The sequence below is a fragment of the Sapajus apella genome, unplaced genomic scaffold, assembly GCF_009761245.1.
Source record: "Sapajus apella isolate SASKATOON/1434 unplaced genomic scaffold, GSC_monkey_1.0 scaffold10, whole genome shotgun sequence".
Lineage (NCBI taxonomy): Eukaryota > Metazoa > Chordata > Mammalia > Primates > Cebidae > Sapajus > Sapajus apella.
In genome coordinates this window covers 32,448,939-32,476,867 of record NW_022436950.1, presented here as the reverse complement: position 1 = coordinate 32,476,867, position 27,929 = coordinate 32,448,939, and the positions used below count along the sequence as shown (strand labels likewise).

The 27,929-nt window shown below is 39.8% G+C and overlaps 1 protein-coding gene across 5 annotated transcripts in view; it reads right to left on the bottom strand.

The window, feature by feature from the left end:
- Window positions 1-257: 257 nt before the first annotated feature.
- The window catches only part of MDH1B (malate dehydrogenase 1B), a 32,583-nt gene continuing 4,911 nt past the window's right edge, over window positions 258-27,929 (bottom strand). For 2 of the 5 annotated variants that reach the window (XM_032278478.1, XM_032278473.1), the window contains 11 exons: window positions 25,899-26,033; window positions 25,557-25,699; window positions 23,560-24,056; window positions 19,556-19,697; window positions 17,709-17,872; window positions 15,252-15,391; window positions 14,903-14,954; window positions 9,248-9,325; window positions 3,753-3,803; window positions 1,987-2,055; window positions 258-932 (listed from right to left, as the gene is read on the bottom strand). In XM_032278478.1, coding sequence (XP_032134369.1) covers window positions 904-932; window positions 1,987-2,055; window positions 3,753-3,803; window positions 9,248-9,325; window positions 14,903-14,954; window positions 15,252-15,391; window positions 17,709-17,872; window positions 19,556-19,697; window positions 23,560-24,056; window positions 25,557-25,675 — 1,341 coding nt within the window. In that variant the 5' untranslated portion in view covers window positions 25,676-25,699; window positions 25,899-26,033 and the 3' untranslated portion in view covers window positions 258-903. The remainder of the gene's footprint in view (window positions 933-1,986; window positions 2,056-3,752; window positions 3,804-9,247; window positions 9,326-14,902; window positions 14,955-15,251; window positions 15,392-17,708; window positions 17,873-19,555; window positions 19,698-23,559; window positions 24,057-25,556; window positions 25,700-25,898; window positions 26,034-27,929) is intronic. The other 3 variants (XM_032278475.1, XM_032278474.1, XM_032278476.1) reach the window with 3 other exon arrangements.

The window sequence follows — 27,929 nt, the reverse complement described above, 5'->3', positions numbered from 1 at the left end:
CTATCTTAAGAACTACATACAAAGAAAGCAGAGGTATCAGCAGTTTTTCACATGACTCCTGGGCTTTCAAAAGTTCCTAACTGGCATTTGTAAAGGGTCTTATTAGCTGGAAAATATTTGAGCATACTGGTTTGGCTATTACCACTTTAATAAAAGCCTGTAATTGTTACTTGAACCATGCAATTATATAGTAAAAATATTGTGCTTTTCTTTCAAAATTCATTTTATTCAGGCCATATCTGTTGTCAAACAGAAACTTAAGCTTTAAAAAAGTGTGATTTATTGTTTAGACCCTTATACAAAGTACATCCAAGGAAAAATGGTACAGAGGCAGGTCCTTATGAAGGTGGTGAACCCAACCAGCTCTGAAGAATTCACAGGCACATTGTTCACTACCTTTAACCTGACCCAGATACCAACTTATTCATTGGTCTCAGTTCAAATTTTTTGAGAGAGAGAAAATATGATTGCTCTCCTTGAGTGAGGTGCATCTGTTTGGCCTAATTAGTTGAGGCCAAAGTGGTGAGGACAGTTGAGCAAACATGGCCACTTAGGTGCAGGTGTTAGGTATGGCTGGTAGAAGGAAGTTCTTTCAGAAGATGTATGCGCAGATGCAATGACTGACAACTCTATTTTAATGTAGCATAAAAAAATGCATTTGACACCAAAATATTTCTGAGAAAAATCCAATTATTATTAAATGAACATGAGTGGATACAGTAATGTAAAATAACTGAACTTTGACCTTTGTGCTGTCACAGTGATTTAATTGCCTGGCATAGTATTATCTAAGACTGATATAAATCTTTCAAATTATTCTTCCTTAAATATAAACATTCATATAAATTCTTTCTATATTTATTATGCTACCAAGTAATTATGTATTTCATCCATTTTGATCTGTTAGGGTTCCACAGTTTTGCTTTCAAAGTCTGTAAAAGAAAAAGAAATGAAAAGATATAACTATTTCCAAAATATGTTAGTAGCATATGTTTTTATTAGCTTTTTTGTTTACTGGATTCCTGTATTCATGATTCAATAGCTGAGAAAGTACATGTGTGAGAGGGATTCTATGGGGAAATAAAGCCATGAGATCATAGTTAGATATTTTCATATAGCAAAACTAATTGTGGCCTCTTCCCTGGCCATAAGCTATTTTTATGTGCTCCCTCCTGGTACCTTGCTTTTCATTCCAAATCGTGTATGCAGCTATGCTGTAAGCTCCATTCCTGCTCTTGGCTTTGCTGCTCCTCTATGCACCAATTCTAATTCCCCATGATTAGCCCCATTCCTAAGTCTGTCATACTATACATTTCAGAATGAAAGGTGTACGGGATTTTTTTCATTTTATTGGACATTTAAATAAAAGTGTGGGGACTTAGGGGAATATCCTGACTGATCAACCACAAAGAAACCTACATCAGCTTTGTTTTCAACTCAGTTATATATATGGGAAATCTGGACATGCAGATTGCTTGTGTCAATTTCCTTACTTATTCATTTTGAGGGAAGGATTAGGTTCTCATAGCTTTGGTTGCAAAAGTGGGAAGCAGGCCAGATGCAGTGGCTCACACCTGTAATTCTAGCGTTTTGGGAGACCAAAGTGGGTGGTCACTTGGGCCCAGGAGATTGAGACCAGCCTGTGCAACACTATGAGACCCTAGCTCTACAAAAATTTTAAATATTAGTTGGGTGTGAAGGCTGAGTTGGGAGGATCACAAGTCTAGGAGGTTGAGGTTGCAGTGAGCTGTCACTGTGCCACTGCACTAGAGCCTGGGCAACAGAGCAGAGCCTGTCTTAAAAAAGAAGAAGAAGAAGTGGGAAGCTAGGATCCCAGAGAGTAAGCAACCAAGGCTGGGTCCCTGTGGAATGTGGGAAAGGGAGGCGGTATGACAAGAATAGTATTGCAAGTAAACATGATCCTCTACTACCCAGTTCCATTTGCAGAATAAGAAAATACTAGTTAATGTTTTGTCTACCACCTACCATTTAGGAACTCAAGACTCTGTGGCTTTTCAGAGGTGGTTTGAGGACTCAGATTTTGAAAATCTGCTGCTGCAAATAGAGTTAAAAGAATAGTTTTAGTATGTAAAGCACAATAATTTTTGCAGTTATTTTCGTTTACTTCTATCTTGTTCCTTCATCTGAAGTTTCTCTGAATGCACTGCTCTCCTAGCAGTTGCAAGATGCTAGACCACTATTATATAAAGTCACAACCAACGATGATGGCTTATCCACGTCCTGAGTGGACAATATGAACAAGCAGATGTTCAGTCAACTGCTCAGTGTGGCATCTTTCTACCAACCTCCCTATGAAGCCTCCTCCCCTGGCCCCATAAACCACTGGCCAGCTTCTCAATGCTTGTTAGCTTCCTTCTATATAGTTTCAGGCGAAGCCATAAAAATGGAAACATACTAAATTATTATTATTATTTTATTTTTTTGAGACAGAGTCTCGCCCTGTCACCCAGGCTGGAGTGCAGTGGTGTGATCTCAGCTCACTGTAGCCTCCACCTCCTGGTTCAGGCAAATCTCTTGCCCCAGCCTCCCAAGTAGCTGGGACTACAGGCGCACACCACTATGCCTGGCTAATTTTTTTTTTTTTTGTATTTTTAGTTGAAATGGGGTTTCGCCATGTTGGCCAGCCTGTTCTCAAACTCCTGACCTTGTAATCCACCCACCTCAGCCTCCCATAGTGCTGGGATTACAGGCGTGAGCCACTATGCCTGGCCCTAAATTATTATTTTGTTAATATATGGTTTGTATAGGCAGCTTTAGAAAAAATACAATCCTCTACATAAATATTTGCAAGCACTCACATTGTATGTATACAGTTGACCCTTGAATGATGTGGATGTTAGGGGCACCATTCCCCTGTGTAATCAATAATCTACACATAACTTTTGACTCCCCCAAAGCTTAACTAATAGCTTACTGTTGACCACAAGTCTTGCTGATAACAGTTGATTAACATATATTTTGTATGTTATATGTATCATATACTGTATTCTAACAATAAAGTAAGCTAGAAAAAAGAAAATGTTACTACAAAACTCATAGGGAAAAGAAAATATATTTACTATTCATTAAGTGGAAATGGGTCATCATAAAGCTCTTTATCCTCATTTTCTTTATGTTGACTAGGCTGGGGAGGAGCAGCAGGAAGAGGAGGCATTGGTCTTGCTGTCTTAGGAATGGTAGAGGTGGAAGAAAATCTACATAATAAGTGGACCTGCACAGTTCAAACCATGCTGTTCAAGGGTCAACAGCATATACATATACATGTGTGTGTATATGTGTAATATATTATGTATTACATATATGATGAGCTATATATATGCATAATGAGACAAAAAGTTCCCAGATTTTCCCTGTTAAGGAGAATTCTAACTTGGATCTCTCAGTCTCTTCCTCTCACCTGTCTTCCAAGGAAGATGCTGTCTTGCCATATTGATTATTTTGGGCTTTGTAATAAAGAATTGGGAAGAAAAGGAGGAGACAAAAGGGACTGGAGCTGAAGTTAGAGTATTTTGGGAGAGTTTGAGGTGAGTATGACAAAGAAGCAGTTTTAGTATTTTTAAAAATATTGACATTTTGTGTGCCCATTTCAAAGTGTTTGTGAAGCATATGAAAAGAAGCAGTTATTTAAAACTTGCTTTGGTTGCTAGACCATACATTATTCTCTAACAACTGGACAATATGAGTCATGACTATTAGCAGTATAGACATTGTTTATAATCCCACTGACTTACTGTCTGATGTAATTAGATCTTGTTCTTCATCAGGGACCAGATCTTTATGTTCTGAAATCAAAATTAAATAAAACATGCTGGATTTAGACTACAACCAACAACCTGACTAGGTCATAAGATGTTCTAAGTCAATGGTTTTCAAGCTTCAGTGACTATGAAGGCACTATGTGCCATAATAAAAGGCACATTTTACATTATAGTCCAGTATGTGCCTTTGTGTACATATTAATGGAAGAAAAATTACTTGAAATAATACTTATCCTTTTCTAATTGTGATGGTTAATACTGAGTGCCAACTTGACTGGATTGAAGGATGCAAAGTATTGATCCTGGGTGTGTCTGTGAGGGTTTTGCCAAAGGAGATTAACATTTGAGTCAGTGGGTTGGGGAAGACACACCCACCCTTAATCTGGTGGGCACAATCTAATCAGCTTCGAGCAAATATAAAGTGGGCAGAAAAATGTGAAAAGGTGAGACTTGCCTAGCCTCCTAGCCTACATCTTCTCCTGTGCTAGATGCTTGCAGACAGCCTATTGTGGGACCCTGTGATCATGTAAGTTAATAAACTCCCCTTTATATACACATATGTATCCTGTTAGTTCTGTCCCTCTAGGGAACCTTGACTAATACAGATTTTGGTACTAGGAGTGGTTCTAGAGAAACAGAATATTAAGGATGGAGTTTCTTTCATTGGTTTTGAGGTATCTGGAGTCGGCTGCTTAGTATGATTATACCTCAACCTACTAAGTACTCTAATAGCATGGAGAAAACTGATAGCCCTGGGTATGAACTGCTTAGAGTTATGCAAAATAAATGCATCTGACACTCCTGATTCATGACAGGCAGGGAGTTTAGTGACTATACATAATGCCTTTGACTATATGTGGTGAACAAAGAAACATAATGAAGCTGCTTAGTTGCTCCTAAGTTCAGTGGACAACGTGGCAAAAGAAAATGATGAATTCAGGGATTCTGTCTCCTGACTTCAGAAGCAGATACTGAGCTTCAAATCTGTGAAGATTGCCCTGAGTGACAGTCTTATCTCCTGTAGAGAAAGAGCTGAAATTATAGAAAAACAGACACAAGCTCTTATGTGTCTGAGTGGCTGACCTGCAACAAAAGGTGCATGCCTTACTAGGTGTCTACTGTTAAAGTGAGGGCATTGATTGGAAGAGAATGGGAACTTGCAACTTGGAATGGGGATGTGTGGGAGGACCCCGATGAAGCTGGGGACACTGAGTTTGTAAACTCTGATAAACCATTTTTGCCAGAAGGAACAGCTTTCCCATACCCAGTAGTGGCAACATTCCCTTCCCTGCCCATGCTGCCATTGGCCTTTCCACCTTTGTCTGCGGAGATAAACCCTGTACTGCCTGAGGCAACATTGATGGTCTTTCTGAGGCAGTTGCCAGGCAAAATAATGTGGATTCTCCTTGGGAGTCGCCCCCAACGCCTCTGTTTGCTTCTATACCTATAACTAAAGTCCCAGCAGGCCCCTAGAGGTGAGGTTCAGATATGATCCATGAGGAAGTGAGCTACACTCAAAAAGAACTGCTTGAGTTCTCTAATTTATTTAAACAGAAATCTGGAGAACAGGCATGGGAATGGATATTAAGGGTATGGGATAATGGTGGAAGTTGGATTAGGATGAATTTATTGACTTGGGTCCACTAAGTAGGGACTCTGTATTTAATGTTGCAGCTCAGGGAGTTAAAAAAAAGGTTCTAATAGTTTATTTGCTTGGTTAGCTAAAATATGGATTAGAAGATGGCACACTGTGAGCGAGCTGGAAATGCCTGATCTCCATTGATTTAATGGAAGGGATCCAAAGGCTTAGGGAGATTAGGATGGTGGAGTGGATTAGTCACTTTAGACGTATTCATCCCAGCTGGGAGGGTCCAGAAGATATACCCTTGACAAATGCCTTGTGAAATAGATTTGTGAGGGTAGCACCTGAATCTTTGAAGATCCCTGTAGTTGCTCTTCTCTGTATGTCAGATCTAACAGTGGGAACCACAGCCACTCAACTACAAAACTTAAATACATTGGGAATAACTGGATCCCGAGGTGGCAGGGGCAACTGGTGGCAATTAACCAACTTTCAGAGGCAAGATGGGTGTAGCTATCGTTATGGGCAGCAGAGACAAACAGCAATCAGAATAGTCTGACTCGTGTAGAGCTCTAGCATTGGCTAATTGACCACGATGTTCCTAGATGTGAAACTGATAGGAAGCCTACTGCATTTCTACTTAATTTATAAAGCATAAATCGTCTGGGTCTAATGAACAAAAGGCTCATTTGAATTATAAAACAGAGAATCATGGCCCTCAATCAATTTCTAGATTTGAGTCAATTTACAGACCCTGAACCCCTTGAATGAAGGGGAGACCGGACCCCCTTGAGGAAGGACCCCACTACATTACCAACAATTTATGCAGTGAATCTTTTTCCCATCCTTCCCCAAGGAGACCTCTGGCCTTTTGCCAGGGTAATGTGCACTGGGGAAAGGGAAATAATTGGACATTTCAGGGACTACTGCACACTGGCTCTGAGCTGACATTGATTCCAGGGGACACAAAACATCATTGCGGTCTTTCAGTTAAAGTAGGGGCCTATGGAGGTCAGGTAATTAATGGAGTTTTAGCTCAGATCTGACTTACAGTGGGTCCAATAGGTCACTGGACTCATCCTGTGGTCATTTCCCCAGTGCCAGAATGCATAATTGGCATAGACATACTTAGTCACTGGCGGAATCCCCACAATGGCTCCCTGACTGGTAGGGTGAGGGCTATTATGGTAGGAAAGGCCAAATGGAAGCCAGAAGAGCTTTCTCTACTAGAAAAATAGTAAGTCAAAAATAATATCGTATCCCTGGAGGGATTGCAGAGATTAGTGCCACTATCAAGGACTTGAAAGACGAAGGGGTGGTGATTCCCACCACATGTAAGTTAATACTTACACTCCTTTTTATATATATGGATCTATATATCCTATTAGTTCTGTCCCTTAAGGGAACCCTGACTAATACACTAATCTAGTCCTACTTACCCTTTTCTTGTTTTTCTTACTTGCTGTTTGTTCTTTCTATACTATTCTAGTTCATCGGGGGGAAAAAATCTGGTCTCCTTACTCTTATCAATTTCATTCTATTTCAATGAGAAAAATTTTAGTGATTAAATTGATTTCATTGATCACTGTATTTTTTTACAATCCACCTAAGTTATGGAAATGTTTCCCAAAATATGGAAAATACTATAATTGGATATATTTGATTCTATGCTTATTCAACAAACAATCTCCTTACATCAACCCATTTTCTCTCTTTTATTATGACTAAAGTTCTTTCATCTGCATAAGCTTATTATTTATCTGGGTAGGGGTCTAAGAACCTAAACTGTAATTAGCCACTGAAACTGTTCTGATGTGAGTAGTCTCCGGAATACACATTCTACAATTTGGCTTTTCTTCCCCCACCCTCGAAAGCTGCCATCTCCTTCTTCATGACAGATCTTACAGTTTTTCTCACTTGTCACAAGGGCCTTGGTGCCCTCAGATTTGAAGTGTTGCTTAATGCCAACTAGGCCAAATGCAATAATCGTGCTGCCACTCAGATATTTAGAGAGACACTGTCTAGGTGGGACTGAGTTCACCACACTTGTGAGGACAGTGATTTGGGCTGGTGATAGTCCCCTATAGGACTCACGTTACAGCTGGATTAATTCTCTAAGCCTGACACCATCTATTTTGTGCTTTGTCCTGAAGACTAAGCTCTGATTTTTTGTTTTGCTCAAATTCCTTTCTAAAGAGAAGTCATGCCCTACAAACCATAAATTCTCATCAGATGTGTTTTATTTAATCCTTTATATCATCACTTACCTTCCAATCTGACTCTGCCATAACAAGGAATCAAATCAAAATGTTTTACTCTAAAATATATTTCCTTGCAGTAGCTTGAAATTGCCCTGCAAAATCTCTTGTGGGAAAAATCCACATTCGATAGAGAATCCCCTCTCTCCTTTGTTTTCCTTCCTTCCTTGGAAGATCCAGGAGATAATCTAAGAGCCAGGCACCCTTTTAAGTCTGATACAAAACAATTTACAACCTGCTCTCTCTGAAGTCTGCTATCTGAGTGCTTCCTCTGTATGACAAAACTTGGTCTCCACAATCCTTTATCTCAACCTGCACATTCCTTTCTATCAATCCCAGTTCTTTAGACAAATTCAACCAATTGTCTGTGGGAAAATGTTTAAATTTACCTATAGCCTGGAGCCCCCCCACCAGCTTTGACTTGTCCCACCTTCCTGAACAAAACCAATGTATTTCTTAAATGTATATGACTGATGGCTCATGCCTTCCTAAAATATATAAACCCACGCTATACCTTGACCACCTTGGGCACGTGTTCTCAGGACCTCCTGAGGGCTGTGTCATGGGCCATGGTCACTCATATTTGGCTCAGAATAAATCTCTTAAAATATCACAGAGTTTGACTCTTTTCATCAACAGTTGCACCATCTGCCATCCACCAGTCATACTGCTAACTAGCCACTCAGCCAAACAACAGATGGCCCCTACCTACCTTTCCAGCCTCATCCATCCTATGCATCTGGAAGACACTGTATTCAGAAGATATGCACATTGATGTACATAAGATCTCTAGACATTTTTCATATTGCATGACTGAACTGACTCAGTTTCTGAAGAAATGCCCATTTTTTAGATCTCTGGCCATCTTATATCCCAATAGATTTCAAGATATAATTAAATTTTTTCCTTTATACAAGGCCTTCTCCTTTTCATGTGAGGGTTTTTTGTTTGTTTGTTTTTGACACAGGCTTGCTCTGTCATCAGGCTGTAGCGCAGTGGCGCGACCTTGGCTCACTGCAACCTCCGCCTCCCGGGTTCAAGCAATTCTCCTGCCTCAGCCTCCCAAGTAGCTGGGATTACAGGCACATGCCACCATGCCCAGCTAATTTTTGTGTTTTTAGTAGGGTTGGAGTTTCACCATATTGACCAGGATAGCCTCGTTCTCTTGACCTCATGATCCACCCGCTTCAGCCTCCCAAAGTGCTGGTATTAGAGAGGCATGAGCCACGGTGCCCGGCCCTCATGTAAATTTTTAGACTACTTATTATGTACTTTCCTTCCTTTTCATCTATCTTGCCTCATTATATGAAACCATTTAATTCATGGTGTGTCTTGGGATTTACCTTTTCAAATTCTCATGGGCCCTTTCCCCAGTGAGTGGGGCCGTCATTTCCTTATTGTGGCCCCAGTGTCTCTCACAGCGACCAGCAGATAGACGGTGCTTAGTGAATATCTGGTATTTTTCTCCAAATATTTAAACAGATTTTAAATATAATCCTATTTTTAAATATAGGATAACTTGACTCCCACTTTATAGTTGGTGGGTGATCAAATTTCTTTCTTTGAAATGTAGTGTTAACTCTTGAATAAAAAGGGCATTTGAAAACATTGAGTGTAAGTATACCTACCATCTGAGATCTGTCCTTCCTGGCTGTCGTCTGTGATGAGTAAGGAGATCCTTTTATCTTTTTTATGTAGTTCAGTATCTAAAATCAGGAAAGTCAGTATTGCATTAATTGAAGAGATTAAACAAACCTCACACAAGAATAATCTCATTGATATGTTAGTAAGCAGAGATCTCCACACTTTGAGAGGGTGGGAATCTCTGATTATTTTCAATTCTCTGATTTTGGAATACCTGGAAGAGTGTTTCCTTATGAGGGCAAGAGCCAAAGATGACAAAGTTAAGATCAATCAAATACACATACGCACACCCCTCGACCTTTGTTCTTTGTTAATACACAGCATAAAATCAAGTCTTTTTTTTTTTTTTCCTCACAAAACTGTTTATAATACAAGTATATTTGGGACAGTTAGGACTATCTGTAAGTCAATAGAGTCAGTTTTGGAATGACTGCTTTGTAGCCCACTCCCATGAAAGGAATTTGAAGCTCTATTCTGCCTAGTGTGGGAAGCACACAGAGGGCCTCTGATTTCTGAGAATAAAAGAATCTGAGGTAAATCAAATGCTCACTGGACTTCTGTATATCCCTCTGTGCCTGCACCTTCACTTCCTGCATCCTCTGGGCTTTGGTTTGGCCCACACCTGGTGACTTGGCCATCAGCCAGAACCTCCTCTGAACTCCCAAACCCCACACTTCCTCCCCGACTTCCCCTACTTTGACCTCACTCAGCCCTCTCTGGTTTGGACCAATGGCCCTCTCTGTTTATTTTGATCAGTTAGTCAATTCTGAAAGGCAGCAACTGTTTTAATTGGTTGGGATCTGTACCCATCCTGGTTGTTAAATAGTTTCAATATCCTCCTTGCTTGAACTCTTTTATTTTATTTTTTTTAGACAGAGTCTCGCTCTGTCACCCAGGCTGAGGTACAGTAGTGTGATCTTGGCTCACTGCAATCTCTGCCTCCCTGGTTCAAGTGATTCTCCTGCCTTAGCCTCCCGAGTAGCTGAAACTATAGGCGCGTGCCACCATGCCCAGCTAATTTATCTTATTTTATTTCTATTTATTACTTCCTTCCTTAACCAACCTAGACCCCCAAAGTCTATTACTTCATCTGCTTTCTTGCAATGACCTTCAATTTCTTTGCCTCATCTTCCTTCCCAAATGCTAAGTGAACTGGACTCATTTTCCACTCTTATGTTCAATGTGGATAACCAAAGTCACCTTTGCTATGAGGGTCTGGATTGGATAAAGAAGGAAGTAATAAATAGAAATAAAATCCAGCTACTTGGGAGGCTGAGGCAGGAGAATTGTTTGAACCTGGGAGATAGAGGTTGCAGTGAGCCAAGATCGTGCCACTGCACTCTAGCCTGGGCGACAGAGTGAGACTCCATCTCAAAAAAAAAATAGTAATAATTTTTAAAAATAGAAAAAGCTTATAAAAGGGCATAAATGATATAAAGAAAAAGGATATAAAGAAAAAATATTTTTATATAGCTGCCCAAGGTGTTTGTGTTTTAAGCTAAGTGCTAATAGAAAAGAGTTTTTAAAAACATAAAACTTATAAAGTAAAAAAAAATACAGTAAGCTAAGGTTAATTTGTTATTGAAGAAAGAAAAAAAATTTTAAATAAATTCAGTGTAGCCTAAGTGCATGGTGTTTATCAGTCTACAGTACTATACAGTAATGTTCTAGCGGTCCACCACCACGCACAGCTAATTTTTTGTGTTTTTAGTAGAGACAGGGTTTCGCCATGTTGGCCAAGATGGTCTCAAACTCCTGACCTCGTGATCGGCCCGCCTCAGCCTCCCAAAGTGCTGGATTACAGGTATGAGCCACCATACCCAGCCTAAAAATTACTTTTTTCTTGGTAATTTTTTTTTGGTTAAAAACGAAAACACAAACACATACATTATTAGCCTAGGCCTACACAGGGTCAGGATCATCAGAACATCACAAGGTGGAAGGAATTGCTTAACCCCATTATGTTATGGAACCACTGTGGGATTACGCCATCTGCCATTGACCAAAATGTTGTTATGCACACATGCCTGTATTTCAAACCTTCGTGTCCTTCCTTACAAGTCCAGCCTTTCTCTGAGTCTTTGGCCCTCTGGACCTGATCCCACTGCCTGTTTTGTTCCTCACTCCTCCATCCCATACACTTACTTGCATCTGCATCCATCACCTTCTCCCTTTCCTTCCAGCCTCAGCAGCAGAGACACTTTCAGTGTGGAGGTGACCCTGTGCTCTGGCACTTGAGTTCTACTCAAGCAGAGGACCCTTCTGCTCACTCCCCTCTATCTTCACCCTCTCCTCTCTAATAGTAGTTAGACTTTAACTTCCAACCATCCAGATATCGATCTGCCTCCTCGTATTTTTGGATATATGTATCATGCACATGGAACAAAATCCAAGAGGCACAAGAAACCCTAAACTGCAGAAGTCTTCCCTCCCCCGCTACTCAGGTCCTCCTCCAATAGGTCACTATGGTTATCAATTTATTCTCATTACTGCCAGTTGCTGACAACTCTGCGTCCTCATGTCCAGCCCAGAGCTCTCTCCTGGGCTCCAGAGACATGTATCTGTTATCTACCAGACACTTTCACTTAGATGTCTCTTGAAAATCTGCTCCTTCTCCTTTATTCCTTACATTAATTGTACCTTCCCAATCATTTTCATGACTCAGTACACATAGTAAGTAACAAGGACAAGAGAGGCAACCAGCTGGAGGACTCCAGCTGCCCCAGATTCTGCCCCTAGAACTGAGGATATCAAGAGCTCCACATTCTCAATTCATTTGTGGCCCACTGTTTGGGAAGTTCTGCCTCAGATAACACCACGGCCATGTGTGGAGATGTTGAAAACATCAGGGGCATTCTTGACTCTCTAGAGTGCTCTGTTATCCTCAATCTCAGATTGGTCAAGTTCTGTCCACTGTATCTCTTGCAAATCTAGCTTTTTCTCTACATCCCCACAGCCACTTCTTGCTTAAGGTCCTCATCATTTCTCTGCCTGCAACAAAGCTGGTCTTCCTGCTTCCTCTCTCCCCCTCCAATTCATTCTTCCCATGGCAGACAGTGATCATTTTAAATTAGAAGCTGCTCCTGTCCCTATTCTGCCTAAAATCTTTCATTGGTTTTAGCAAGGCCCCTATTTACCTTCTGGCCTCATGACATTCCTCAAACTCTATTTACCAGATAAAGCAAATTGGCAGTTCTTCGAAAATTCTTTCTTTTTTCTTTAGCTTTGAATATGTTCCTTTCTTTGAACAACTCTCCCATTTACTCCTACCATGCCCCTGACTGCTGGCCATCCTTCCCCTCATAACTCAGTTTCGATGTCACCTCCTTCAGAAAGTCCTCCCATCAAGTCAGAGTCCTGATGGTGCCCTTCCCACTGCTGTCATGGTGTATGGCACATTCCTTGGGCCTACAACACTAAGCACACCAGTTCCAGAGTGACACTCTGGCCTCTAAAGCTAGGGACCTTCCTTTCTACTTTGGTCTCATTTCTGCCCTCTCCATTCTACACAATTGGTGTCATCAAAGTCACGAATGACTTTTGTCCTACATCCACTGGGTACTTTTCAGGTCTCATTTTATCTGATACACCAATAGCATCTGACATTGTAGACCAGTCTTGTTCTTCAAACACCCCCTGTCCTCAGGTCTTTTACATCATCCGATTTCAGGGGCTTATCCTGTCTCTCTGACCATCACGGTCGTCTGTCAGTTGCTCCTGTTCCACTTAACCATGACGAGCTAAGTTCCTCCAGGCTTTCTCCTCTCACCTTCTCTCTGGACAATCTCCATCATACAGATAGCTTCATTTCTATTTATGAGGCAACACCTCCTCGTTTGGCAACCGTAGTCCAGATCTTTCTGAGCTCCAGGAAGTATGCAGTTCTCCATATGACATTTCCATTTTAGATCTCACACAGGTATTTCAGAATCAAAATGTAAGAAATGAAACTCATACTTTTTCTACTCTGGCACCATGCTGCTTCCTATTCCATCCACACATGTGCATGCACAAGTGCGTGCGCACGTACGTGCACACACACACACTTCCCACATTCTCATATTCTCTCTCATTCTTTTACCATTTTCCCCTTATCAATATTAAATCTGCCCAGTTGCTCAGCTAGAAGAACTTTGGGATTCACCAGAGCCAATGCATCAGCAAGTCTTGATAATTCCACCTCCTAAATATCTCTCAAATTTCTACTGCCTTTGGTCTTGGCTGTAACCATCTCTTCCTTGTGTCACTGAGCTATCCCCCAATACCAGTCTTTCTGCAAACAGTCTTGCCTTATCCCAGGATATTCTGCAAACTAATACCACACCTGACCAGGTTCTCTCCATCTGGAAACCTTCTGTAGCTCTCACATCCACTCCTCATGGCTGTATCTCTCAGCTCCATCTCTTCTGGCTTCAGCCACACACGCTTTTTCCACAGTTTTTTCAAACAAGTTAATATGTACTTTCCTGCTTCAGGATCTTCCCTTCTATCCCCAGGCATGAGCTCTGACAGCACAGCAGCCAGTAGTTACTCCTCTGACGTGCCACAATTGCAGTCATCTACATCATGTGTGGCCAGCCCCTTGATGGACTGAAGGTTCCAAGAGGGCAAGATCAAGTCTATCTAATTCACTTCTGTATTTCTAGCTCCTGCTACTGGCTTATAGTTGGTACTGCATACACATTAGCAGAGGAAGAAATACTGGGCTCCAAAAGACACTTGACTAAAGCCCTTTGCATAAATAAATTGATTTATTTCTACATGTATATATCCATACTTGAGATCATCTTTAAGGCAAAGAATATATGTCAGCCCTTCCTTATTTCTGTATGATTGGAGAAAATACCAATAAGAAAAACAAGCTTATTGAAATTTATTGGCTTTTAATAAAGTTATCTAAAAATAAATCTGGTGCTGTGGGTTAAATTGTGTTTCCAAAAAGATATGTTGGAGTCTTAATACCTGGTACCTATAAATGTAACCTTACAGAAAATAGAGTCTTAGCAGATATACTCAATTTAAGATGGGGTTATACTGGTTTAGGGCAGGTCCTGAATGAAATGACTGGTATCCTTAGAGAGAGAGAGAGAGAGAGAGAGGAAGAGAGTGAAAGAAAGAGGGAAATTTGGAAACACAGAAACACAGACAGGAAAGACAGACATGTGAAGAGGGAGGCAGAAATTGGAGTGATGCAGCAACAAACCAAGAATGCAAGCACTGCAACCCAAAGCTAGAAAAAGCAAGAAAGAATTCTTTTCTAGAGCCTTCCTAGAAAGTGTGGCCCCGCTGACACCTCACATCAGGTACTCTAGTCTCCTGAGCTGTGAACAAATAAATTTCTGTTGTTTTTAAGCCATCCAGTTTGTGGTAATTTGCTACGGTAGTCCCAGGAAATTAATATGATACCTGCAACACTTATAAGATCCTAGTGTCCTTAACTTGTGTTTTCTTTAACATTCTCATGAGATGTTTTATTTCAAAGGACACATGGGACTTAGCAGTTTATTTTGTCATTAATTTAGTTTAGAAATGATAAACTATAAATGGGAGTTATTCATATTAACAGTGATTCAGTTATAACAAATATTTTAATACTCTTTTAATAGAAGTCCAATAAAACATCACATCTAAGAGGTTACCTGATTGGTATGGTTGAAAATGTATCTTGTCTCCAAGTGCAACAAGTTTCTCCTGTTGAAAAATTTTATAATCACAGAATTAAATGACCACATTCCTAACTTAATTATTCTTTAATAGAAAAACACTTTGATTCTTGAAATAACAAATAAATGTTTTAACATACCAGAAATTGTATAACCAAATGAGTAGTGTTCTTTCACTGATTTTTTTCAAACATTTATAATCCCATTATTTTTAGGAATTAAAAAAAAATTGAATCCATAGAAAAACCAATGTATGCCTTGGCCTAGGGGAATCAGTTTAAGGTCATTATCAAAGTCAGTCCTCTTGCATCTATTCTGACATTACCTGAATTAGATCACTTGTCATTCTGGTCATTATTTGTTCACTTATTTCAATATCTTTGAGATCCGTAAGAACCACCCAAGTTCCATTCTCAAATTTCACAGGCATAGAAAAGACGATCCCTTCAGGAATACCAAACTGGCCTACAGTGAGCAAACACAAAGCAAAGCAACACAGCAGAACTTAGAAACATACGCCTTTTCTGTTAAGCATTGTAGAAAAAAACAGACAAAATACAGGATTTTTAATGATAAAGATGGAATTAAATTTCTGGGAATTCTTCTCCAAGGAGGACTGAAACACTCACTCTAGAAGGATTGACTGAGCAACTATCCAAGTTCTAACAATTCTGCCATTTGTATTTCTCTCACATCCAGAGGCTAATGTAGTCCTTCTCTCTCTTTTTTTAAATAATCATATAAATTTATTAAAGAGCTTTCCAAATTCAACACTAATGTGGGAGCCACAGAACAAAAGAGTGCAGTCTTTCTCTTTTGAATCCTGTGTATATTCTTTTTGTCTGTCTGCGTAGCTTTGTCCCTGACCCCCTATGTAACCCATAAGCCTAAGTTGTTTGTCCATCTGGCCTTCTAGTCTTCTCGCCTGCTATGCAGTCGTATAGCCAGAGTATAAAGAACTGGGAAGGGACATGAGGGAAAGCAGGAAATTTGGTTATTTTGTCACGTGTTTGTTTCACGTAGGATGATTTTCTTTACATATTTTTACATCTTAGGCAGAAGTCATCCTTCGCTTAATAATACATTTAATTTCTTTAAGATATACAGAAATACTTATATTTGGATATACTCTAAATAAAAAGATTGACAATATTTACTATTAACTGAGCACCATTCAGACAAAATTGTCCCCATTTCTGGTACCTCAATCACATAAGAAAATTATTCCTGCTCTTCTGGACAACAAAAACGTCACTAGGGGGAAAAAAAATGAGGACATTTAAGAAACCAAGATCTAAAAGACTTTTCCTTAGAGGGATACCCAGGTCCTCAAGTCATGCTGTATTTTGTTTAATCTGTGAAGAGCTAGCCTTATGGACATATGAGATATGAGGGTTTACCTATTCAGTATGGTTTCAGAGAGACAGAGAATGATCATTTGCCCCTCTCCCCCAAGTACTGTGTTATTTATTTTTGAATACAATTCCTACAGAGATTAAACTTTCTTTCTACAAATAAAGATAAGGTTTTAAATGCCTATTTCCCTAAGAAGATAACTTGCTTATTTGAATTCACACTATGGCAATGTTCATGTACCTTAACTTCAATTGAACAAGATTTATTGAGTGTCTATCATATAAAATGCTGCTCCTGTGAAGGTGCAGAGAGGTGGCCCAGAAAAAGCCTTTGCCCCCAGGGTGCCACAACAAAGGGGACATATGCAACTAATCACACTATCAAAAGCAGGCAGACTATAATATTCCCTGTGATAGGGGAGCAAAATGCTATGTGGGGTTATAGAAGAGAGAAATAAGATTAATTCTGACATGAGGGATTTCGAATTTCTTAACCTGCACTAGAGTCACTGAAACAATAGGGAATATGGTTGTTCTACTTATAAAGAATACAAGAGATGGAACAGATTGGGAAGAAATACTGTAGATTCAGTTTGGTATATGTTGGATGGAAGTGACACCATGACATCCAGGTGACAATGTTTCACAAGCCAAAGCTCAGCAGAGAGGCCGAGGTCTTCAGCTCTGGGAGTGAATTAGCTTGCTGAGGGAGAAAGTAAAACACAAAGGGAAGAGATGCTTCAGATAGACCTTACAGATGACAGAACATCAGCTATTCTCTTTCCTGTTTTGTAAAAATGGCAGAAGTCTTCCGAATAGTTTTTAGTAGATTAAAACATTAGGGCTGTAAAAGTTTATATGCAGTATTTGTGGATGGAGACCAATCTTTCCACATACCCAGTGCTGCCTGGTACCCTAAGGTCTGGGTCCTGTAGTACCCCTCTCTATCCTGCCTTTATATCTGTCTTCCTGTGGCTCCCTGTGCCCAGTGTCCTTTCCACACTTGTCTTCTAGGTCAACATTCCTCATACTTTAGTCTTACTGGAGTGTCACCTTCTTTATGAAGCCTGTCCTGGTTCCACCTGCTTCCTGCCTGGAACTGACTTTGATTTCCCTTTATCTTTTGCTAGGAAAACCTAACAAGATGATTTTGTTTATGTATCTGGCTCTTGTTTATTCCACTGTAGGTTTCCTGAAGGCAGAGGCCAGGTCTTAATTCCTATGTGTATTTCCAATGCATTCATACAAAATATTGTTGATCTTCTGAATGAATAATTGAATGAATGAATGAGTGATTATGAAACTGTAAGAGTCCATACAGTTTATATACCACGTGAAGAACTAGACAGGCGGGGACACAGAATTAGGTGCACAAGGCATAGATAGAGGCATTAAGATTTTACAAGATATAAAAAACCCAGATTTACCTTCACTCAATATTCCTAAAGATACAATCTCCCCAGGCGGTGAGCCATGGTACCAGTATTTCAATGTAGTGGCTATACTATGTGCAGCCAAAATGCCTCCAAATTGTCTTCCTGTGGCAGTTAAGTTTTTAAGAGTTTCCACAAATTCTCTTTTTACCCACTCACTGTAAGGAGAGAAACAGTTTTACAATGGAGAGAGGAAGGAGAGTGAAAAAAGATGTTCTCTGGTCAGTGGAACTAAGTTTCAGAAACCTTATCCACAGTCAAAGATAGAAATATGACTATTTCTAGTGTCTTTCCTCAAGTGTCTTCAATCCCCATAAAAAGTCAAGTGAAAAACAATGAGATGTAGCAGAAAGGAGTCCCCAAATGTCAAACTGAAAATATGATAATATAAATATGGAACACAGAAAAGCGGCTAAAAATGGCAAGAACCATTACTTTTATTACAAAGAATTTATCCTGTGTAGACACTATCTTGCAACCAGTAGTACCCTTCACTTTAAACAAAATAATTTCATAAAACACTGAATTACAGTTGAGTATCCCTTATCCTAAATGCTTAGGACCAGAAGTGTTTCAGATTTTGGAATATTCGCATATACACGATGAAATATCATGGGTATGGAACTGAGGTCTAAACACAAAGTTTATGTTTCACATACACCTTATACACATAGCCTGAAAGTAATTTTATACAACATATTTAATAATTTTGTGCATGAAACAAAGATTGTGTAAATTAAACCATCAGAAAGCAAAGTGTAGAATTTTCCTCTGGTGGCATCATGTTGGTGCTCAAAAAGTTTCAGATTTTGATGCATTTCAGATTTCTCATTTCTGGATTGGGGTGCTCAAGCTGGATTCATGTTGAGAATTAGGAAAATAATTAAGTTTTTATGATCCAAAGCCTAAACTCAGAGAATAGTCCAGCCAGTTAGCCTCTGCTAGCCTAGCACGACATAGCTCTGTGCAACACTGGTCTTGCCCGGGCAGCAAATGCAGAGGAATCATGCTTCAAAATAGCGAACTCATGCTTCAAAATAGCGAACTCAGGACACATCATCCCTAGGCAGGGGTGAAGTTCCATAGTCTGAGGAAGAAAAGGAAGGCAAGAGGCAATGGAAAGAAAATGCTACAACTGGGAACATGCTGCAAAGTTTAGAAAAATGCTTCAGAGGTGCTCCTTCCCGCTTCTCCTCTGCCTCATCATAGTTGCTAGTGTTTACTGTGCTGACACCAGACACAGCTCTAAGTCCTTTATCTGCAGTAATCCATTTCATCTTCCCCAGGACCCTATAGGGCCCTTATCATGTTGCCATTTCCACTTTGCCGATGAAAAACTGAGTCATAGAGAGGCTAGGCAACTTCTCTAAAGTCACACAGCTGATGTGGCTAAGTGAGGATCCCAGCCTGGGAGGCTTGGTTCTAAGACCGTGTTCCTCACCACCTCTTGCTTCTGCCTCCTGCCACAGAACGCCCAGCCTGGCCTGTGCCTGCTCGTCATCTTAATTCTTTTCTTGAAAATGTTTCAACTAACTTCAACCTGGATAGCAGCTCTGTCTTTACATGAAGTAAGATTCCCTTACATATGCTTGCTTTAGAGATAACCTTACTTGAATATATGAGCTACTGGACAATCTGAAATATAAAAATTTGTAATTTCAAAATCAATTACCTAGTTGATATTCCGTCGAATTTTCTGTTTCTTCAGTAGACAGCATGAACAAATATGAGTGTGAACAATGCAAGTTACTTTTATGCAAAGATGTATAAGATGATTCAAAAATTTACAACCATTATACATTTAACACTGTCAGTATACTTCACTTAAAAATATACCGTACCTGTCAAAAATCAAGTTTAAAAGAGGGCGTGAATAATGAAGAGGTCCCCAAATGGCACTCTCATATCTGTACACCTTTGTTTTTCTCAGGTCAACGTAATTATTTCCACTGATATTACCCCAAATTATCACATCTTTAATGTCTGTGAAGAATAGAAAGTTTTTTTAAAAAATCACAGTAATGTATATTCATATAAAAAATTACCTAAAGCCTATTTTTTGTTTGTATGCATGTTTGTTTTAGGATTGGTCCTTTTTCTATAAAATCAATCTAAGTTTATAATTCCTAAAATTGTGCAAAATGTGTGGATCACCCCCCTAATTATCATAGTTTGGCAGTCCCTAATAATGTTCTATGAATGGTATGGTGTATAATTAAATTACAGAAATAAAGAAATGTTCCTTGAAAGAAACTGCTACTGAAAATTATATTACTGGTGTTTGTCCTGACTTTGCTTGCCATTAAGAGACAGAAAGGGGGAGACAGAGTGAGTGAGAAGTCAAGAGAGGCTGAGAGAGAAAGGACTTTTTAATATGCTTTGATTTTTAACAAGGAGTTCTTGATTCTAGACTAGAATAGCAATTAGGGCAAATCACTTAACTCTCTGATGGGTTTCAGCTCTGGCAAAATGAGGACCCTGGGCACATCTTAGTCAACAAATAGTTATGAAATGGTACTAGGTTTAGAAGAAAACAAATCAGCTCAAATCCTTACAACATTCTAGGGATGGTGGGTAGTGGATGAGGTATTATACAAAGTGATACATGCTAAAAAGTAAAATAAGACCATAGGGGTTGGAGAGAAATAGGCATTGGCATTCAATACGATTTTATAATTGTGAACTGTCTAGGAATGTTGTATGAAAACTGCAAATAAATAATTTTATTTATTTACTTATTTAACTTATTTATTTGTCTAAAAACTTACTCACTTATAAGTACACACCACTTTCTACTGTGGAGAGTAACTTCTTCCCTGTTCTCCTGTATAAGATTGCTTTTGACTTCACCTCACAGAACATTCTACTGACTTGTCCTAACTAGAAGGACTACTTTTCTCAGGTAAGTCATGGTAGGCAGTGACATGTGCTGGCTTAACAGCTCACAGATGTGATTCTCTTGGCCTTCCCCTCATGGTCATAAGATGGCTGCAGCAGCTCCAAGTTATCACTCTCTCTTACCCAGTTGCATTTAAGGGCAGGCAACAGGGAAAAGAATGGGGTGGAAGCTTCCTCTTTTGCCTTTTCTCTTTTCAGAAAGTGAAATATTCTTCCCAGGGGACCCCAAAGAGACTAGGTCACTCAACCACTCCTAGATGCAAAGAAACTAAGAAAAGGGGTGATTGTTTGAGCCTCTATAGTAGAGAGAGGCTAGGGGAGAAGAGGATGGGAAACAGATTTTGGGTAGCCCACCATCACTGCCTACCTTCATCCTCTGAGATTCCCGCCCTCATCAGAATGACTCATGCAGTAGGAATAGCTAGTTCTCCCTCCACCACCCAACTCTCAGGGGAGTAGCGATGTGTTCCCGGGTCCCTCAGCTGCATGTTGTAGGAGGGAGGGGAGGGTGGGGGTCAGGGGTTTGGAGCTCGTGGGATCCCATATGGGGAAAATAATTCTTCGACTAGGTAAGTATATGGTAGGCTTCCTTCCTACAGCCTAAAGAAGCCTTTTAATCTTGCTGGGTTTCATTTTTCTGATTAGCTTTGAGGCCCTTGATAGCTCTAAACACCTTAAATTATGCTACAGAAAATGAGAGTGGACATCTGCCTTTTTCCCTCTTGGTATGAATTCCTCTTCCTTTTTTTTTTTTTTTTTCATTAAGAACATCCTGGTTTTTCTTTACAAAACCGTTCCTTCTCCAATGTCAGTCCCTATGTGTCAGGTGGGGCTGTCCTCATGCCTTAAGTCCACCTATAGGCATTAGATGCAGATTCCACCCTCCTGGCCCTGATGATTGATTTAGAGAGAGGCATGCAGTCCCACCCTGGACGATGAATTTGTACTTCTTTTGAACCACCAATTGGGAAAGAAAGCCCTAATTTTCCTGCTGTAGGTAAACTATAAGCATGCGAGTCTGGGATGCCACTTTTTAGGGCTCAACTGAGAAGGAGACCAACACAGAGAGCAGAGCAGAGGGATAGGCCAGCAGAGAGAACACAGGCACGTCCTGGTGCCACAGTTTGAGCCCCAGCATCCAGCTATTTCTGAAATAAGAACTACCTTCTGTGCTTTTCAGTTATGCAGGGAAAATATTCTCTATTTGACTTCAATCACTTTTTGTTTTTTGGTTTTTTTTTTGAGTTGAGGTCTTGCTCTATTGCCCAGGCTTACTGCAGCCTCATGGCTCACTTGCAGCCTCAAACTCCTGGGCTCAAGGGATCCTCCTGCCTCAGTCTCCCAAGTAGCTGGAATTGCAGGGGTGAGCCATGGTACCTGGTGACTTCAGTCACTTTGAGTTGACTTTCTTGCAACAGAAGGAGTCCTGATGAGCCAATACACATGGTCCAATAAATAGGGTTATTTATGAACTGAACTTAGGGGTTATCATGGATCGTGCTTTTCTGAAAAGGTTTGCCACCCTCTTGGCATCTAGAATAATACCTGAATAATTTCCTTGGTGGTTTTTCTCTTTCATGATGTTTTGCTCAACTTTTGTCATTGTTGGGTGTCTCCTTGCTGCTTCACTGACAATTCTGCTTGGACTACTGTCCCTCTAATGCCTTTTTCCTTTTACCAACTTTCCTCCATTTTTCTTTTTTCTGCTTCTTACATGCTTATTGGATTTGAGTAGAGTGGAGCTTAGAGTCATGGCACCAGCAGACCCACAAGAGAGAAGCTTTCTGGTTGAAAGCCCCCAACCTTCATCAACACCCCCCTACCCCACCCACCCATACACCTTGTTTTAGATTCTTCTTGATATTTTTCAGTAGTGTATCATACACCTTCAATGATAAGTCTATGTCTACACATAGAAGGTTGATGACAGAGATAAAATAGTTAGAAAAATGTTTCATTTCCTATTGAATAACTTTAGCATCAATTTGGTTAAGTGTTGTAGTGACGCTGGGAATAAAACACTAAATGTATGTATGCAGCAGTACCTGAAGTTATGATTTCCAGAGTTTCATTGTAACAAAACAGATAATACAGCTCTGGCTATAATGTTAGGGGTTCACTGAAGCCTTTTTCATCCTAACTGGGAACATTCTAGGCTCACATTTCATTGTCTTTCCAATTTTGCTTGAGAGAATGCCTGGCATCTCCTTCCCTTCTCAATGGACACAGTTGCAACCTGCTCCACCTAAAGGCAAAATTAGCTAAAATATGTCCAATATTATCTCCCTTTTCAAATACAACAATCCGTTTTCTGATCTAGTCTCACCTTCAATGATTCGGATATTTACCAGTTCAAATATTAATAGGAGCAGAAACTGATCAGATATCATAATCCTATTGATAAGCTTCATACGCTTGGAAATGTTTTTCATGTGCCAGACACTCTTCTAAGCATTTTAGAAATATATCTCACTGAATCCTCACATCCATTCTAGGAGATAGGTGCTGTTAACGTCCTCATTTTACAGATGAGGAAACTGATGCACCTGAAGATTAAACGACTGCTCAAGGTCGTATGTGTGAGAGATGGGGCAGAGCCACTTGCACATAGCTTAGATTGTTTTAAACACTGGTTACCTTAATCGACTATAATGGGAAAAATGGAATACCAAGCATCAAATTATCACCTGAGTAATATAAATTATATCTTACTAAATATTTGTTGATTTTTATAATGATGGAAAAAGTCAGACACAAAAGTCAGCAGCCAGCAAAAAAAAAAAAAAAGTTTGCACAGTAATCAAATCACACAAGTCCTTTATGTCTGTTTTACACTTTCTATCCCAGATACTCAGAATGTTCCTAGAGGGGACAGTGTTCTTCCTGGCTGCTTTGAAATCATGTGGTTTCAAAACAAAAACAAAAGCATAAAGAGTCATTCACTCACATGAGGGAGTTGTCTTCAGTTTTCTGGCCAGTACGGCTTTCGCTTCACCTTCCACCCCCAGTGCCACTGCAATAATGCTGTGTGCGATGCGTGGGGCGTATCTCATGAGTAAAACTGTCTTCAGGTTTACGAAGGTTTTCCCGCCCACGATGACTCTGACGGACTCATCAGCATTTTTCTCTATCAGGTCCCCGTAGAGCCTGCACAGGGGCACCCTGCTTCGGAGGCAGTCCTCCAGAGTGAACACCTCCTTGTCGGTGGTGTCGTCCAGCACCACAATGACCTGGGCCTGGCGGAAGGCCTCTTCTACCATCGTACAGATGGAGACGCTGCGCAGGACCGGTGACACCAGGTCCTGGGTCTCCATCACTAGGCTTTTGAGATGTTCTTCAGCCTGCTTGTTGTCAAACAAAGTTATGCTAATTTCCGTCTGCATCCCAAACACTTCACCACTCGTTAATATGGGAATTAGGTTGTAGCATGCAGGAGCAGAGGCACTGTTAAAAATGCAAAGCTGGATTGTGAATAGTTACATCCTTTGTCCCTTTTAAGCCTTTATTCTTAAGAGATATTTTTGCATGTACATCAACAGGGTGGTTTCATATTTAAATAAGCACACACACACAGCTGCACTGACATTTTAAGGCTAGAAGTCAAAGGAAGAATAAAAACTTCTCACTACCAGTCAGTCCATTGCTCTGGCCACCTACAATCAGTCCCCAAATAAGAAATATACCTGTTTATTAGGTTTTTCAAAGAAAACACAATTCGCCTTATGCAGAAATAAAAATTAAAAAAACTGTATTATATTACTGTAATCACGTTTATATTTCCCGCTAAAAAGATAAAGATATAAGTTTCAGTTAGCCATAGCTCTTTTTTAAAAAAATATAACCTCATCTACACAGTAATGACTTTTTTTTTTGGAAAGGACTGCCTTTTCCAAATTCTTACACAGAAAAATCCTTACAAAGAAGGCTCAGATCAACATAGGCTATTTATGGTGTATCTGTAACCACAATTCAGCAGGTGTTTACAGCTGTGACTATCAACTGTGAACTGTAATGCCTGCCATAGGAAGTTCAGAAATGCATCTGAGCATTTCTGGTAATCACAGTGGGTGTGGCGAGGTATGCAATGGGGGTTTCAACAGTATCTGTACCAATTTAATCCTTTGAAACATATCTAAAGAAGATGTGATAGTTGTTAAATCTGGGTGATAAGATGGATTATGTATGTTTATTACATCATTCTCAATTCCTTTCTGTATTTCGAATATTTCATAATAGTTTTTAAAATGAGTGTATATATTAGGATACACACGTGCATATGAGCAGGAAAGTGCAAAAGACAAACTGAGGGATGAGGAAAGGACAGGGGGAAGGAGAGAGAGAGCAAAAGAAACAGAAAGACAGCGTAAGGAAAGAGAGAGAGACGGCGCGACAAGGACCGCATGTGCCCAGGCTGGGAGCAAAGAGGAGCACACATGAGAAGAAAAGCAAAAGGGAGCAAAGTGTGGGGTGGGGGGCTGTGGGGGGAGTGGGTGCATAGAGAAAAGGCAAAGAAAGCTCTGGCAAGTTAGAAAGAGGGAGGGAGCAACAGTCAGAGAGGGCGAGCTTCTGCAAAGCAGCCAAGCTATAGAGTTGTTTTTAGACCAAGTGTGTGTGTGTGTGTGTGTGTGTAAAACCTAAAACTCATTTATGAATTATATGGAGGATACACACACATACATACATACACACACACACATATGCCTCTGTGTGTGTGTACGTATGCTTACGTGCATACACACACACACACACACATATACACACACATATGTCTCGTGTGTGTGTGTGTGTGTGTGTGTGTCTGTGTGTGTACGCATTAAGTATACATATACACAAATCTCAAACCTGACATTCAGGTAGTCTTCCATCGTGAAATGAATCCCATCTCATTGTCCTTTCTAAATATAAAACGTCAATCTCGTGAATCCTGGGATTTGACTGTCCCACCTGGTGATCCAGATCTGCAAGGGGTTGACGCAAGTTTTCAGGGCTTCCTCCTCCTGCTCTTTTTCTATATGTGTCCTCAGGTTCTCTTGAGCAATTACCTGCATCAGCTCAGTCGTCATGCTAGAGGTGACATCATAGTAAAGCTAAATATTGGGAAAGAGAAAGTCAGTATCAGAGAACAGATAACTAGTTGAAATTGACTATAATGGAAACTTTTTGTTTAAAGTCAAAATACAGTAAAAAGAGACATGAGATAATGACTCAGAAAGCAAGATATTTGAAAAATAAAATAATGTAAGAGAATTATCATTGTTAGAACAGATAAATCAAGTTAACATATACCTGGGCATGCTCCAGGAACTCATTATATCCTCCCAAAAGCAAACCCTTGCCTCCACGATCCAACAGCTCTCTCCAGATGATGGGGGAATTCTTGTGACTCCACTTATTCTTTTCACACACATCTTTTAGCCAATCCTGTTGAATGACATTCCAAGTGAAGTCACATATTAAATCTGCCGGATAATTCAATTTCATGCTTTAGAATTCAAACATTAAAATACTAGGTTGTTTTTAATGTCACTGCTTATACATAATATAATTTAGATATCTTTAAAAAGTAAAATGTAATTATAGAAAATACTGATGATGTTAGTAACAGATTAATTAGATAAGGAAGAGTATTCTTCAAATTAATTGACCAAATAAAGGTACCGAAAGTTGCTCTTTTTCCTAAAGAGACCTGGAATGCAAGTGTTTAGCTTAAAGAGACGTTACATTTTCCAAGTCAGCTGATTTTTAAAAAAAATTCAACTAGTTTTGTCCTTACTCTTCTTATACATGCAATATTTCCAGTCTTAGGTGCATATAAAATTTGATATTTTTTTTTAAATCTGTGAGTATGGTTTATGTAGTTCAGACTGAATGAATAAGCTAAAAGTTATTTGGAGATTTCTGATAATATTCATCAGAAAAAGTTTAAATTATCATTATCTGGTTTGAATAGGCTAGGCCTTCCAATGACAAGATCTGAGTAGAGTTAGACAGCCACATTTTATCAGCAAAGTACATGGCAGCAGTCTTAAAATCATGTCATTAGAGGCATGGGTAATGAGGCTACCTAACAAATAAAATCCCAGAAACTAATTTCCCTTGCTGACACTGAAGATCTGCCTGCCTTTATCTCACTTAGAGCAAACATTCTTTTTTATGTCTGCTTAATATTTCCTAATGTATATGTACCACATTTTCTTTATCCAGTCAAACACTGATAGGCATTTAGATTGATTCCATGTCTACAATATTGTGAATAGTGTTGCAATGAACATATATGTGCATCTTGTCTTTATAAAAGAATGATTTATATTTTGGGGGGTATATACACTGTAACGGGATTTCTGGGTTGAAGGATATTTCCATCTTATACACTCCCACCAATAGTGTATAAGTGTTCCTTTTTCTCGACAATCTTGCCAGCATCTGTTATTTTTTGACTCTTAAATAATAGCTATTCTCACTGGTATGAGATGGTATCTCTCTTTTTTTTTTTTTTTTTTTTTTTTTTAATAAAGATGGGGTTTCACCATTTTGGTCAGGCTGGTCTTGAACTCCCAACCTCAGGTGATCCACCCACCTTGGCCTCCAAAGTGCTTGGATTACAGGCTTAAGCCACCACACCCGGCCATGAGATGGTATCTCATTGTGGTTTTGATTTGCATTTCTCTAATAATCTGTGATGTGGAGCATTTTTTCATATGATTGTGGCCAAGGCTGTTGAAGGACATGGTGCTATAGACCTGAACTCCCTGGCAATTGAGATGATAAAATCCTAAAAGAATAGAGGTCAGTGGGCACTGCCAACCAGAGAACATTTATTGTAACAGAGCACTAAACAACCCAGCAGATGAGATAGCTTAGCTGAAGACTAGACCAGCAGAGAGTGAGGGAAATCTATAATGGATAGTAGAGAAAAGAGGGAGAGAAGACAGGTGATGAGTGTCAGTTTGGCTCTAAAACTATGAGCAGTGGAGACTACAGTTCATTTGACTATCCTTTCTCTTATAAAGTTTCTCCAGGGAAAGGTGGCAACCAGAATCCAAGATGGTGTGAACCGATTATAAGGAACATGTAGATCCAAAAGGCACAACAGGTGGACTGTGTCCAGTGCTGTCACATATGCTCCAGATTCCCCTTCACAAATGAGGCACTCACTCTCTCAGGCACCTGGTGTATTAGAGGCTGATAACTTAAGTCTCACTCAATTCTCTCTCTAGGAATTTACCTCGTCTGACAAAAATCACCTTGCCTAAGGTTAAGTTCCTTCCCAGGGGCAGCTGATATTCAATGGCTGGCCAAGGAGGGAGCACAAAAGCT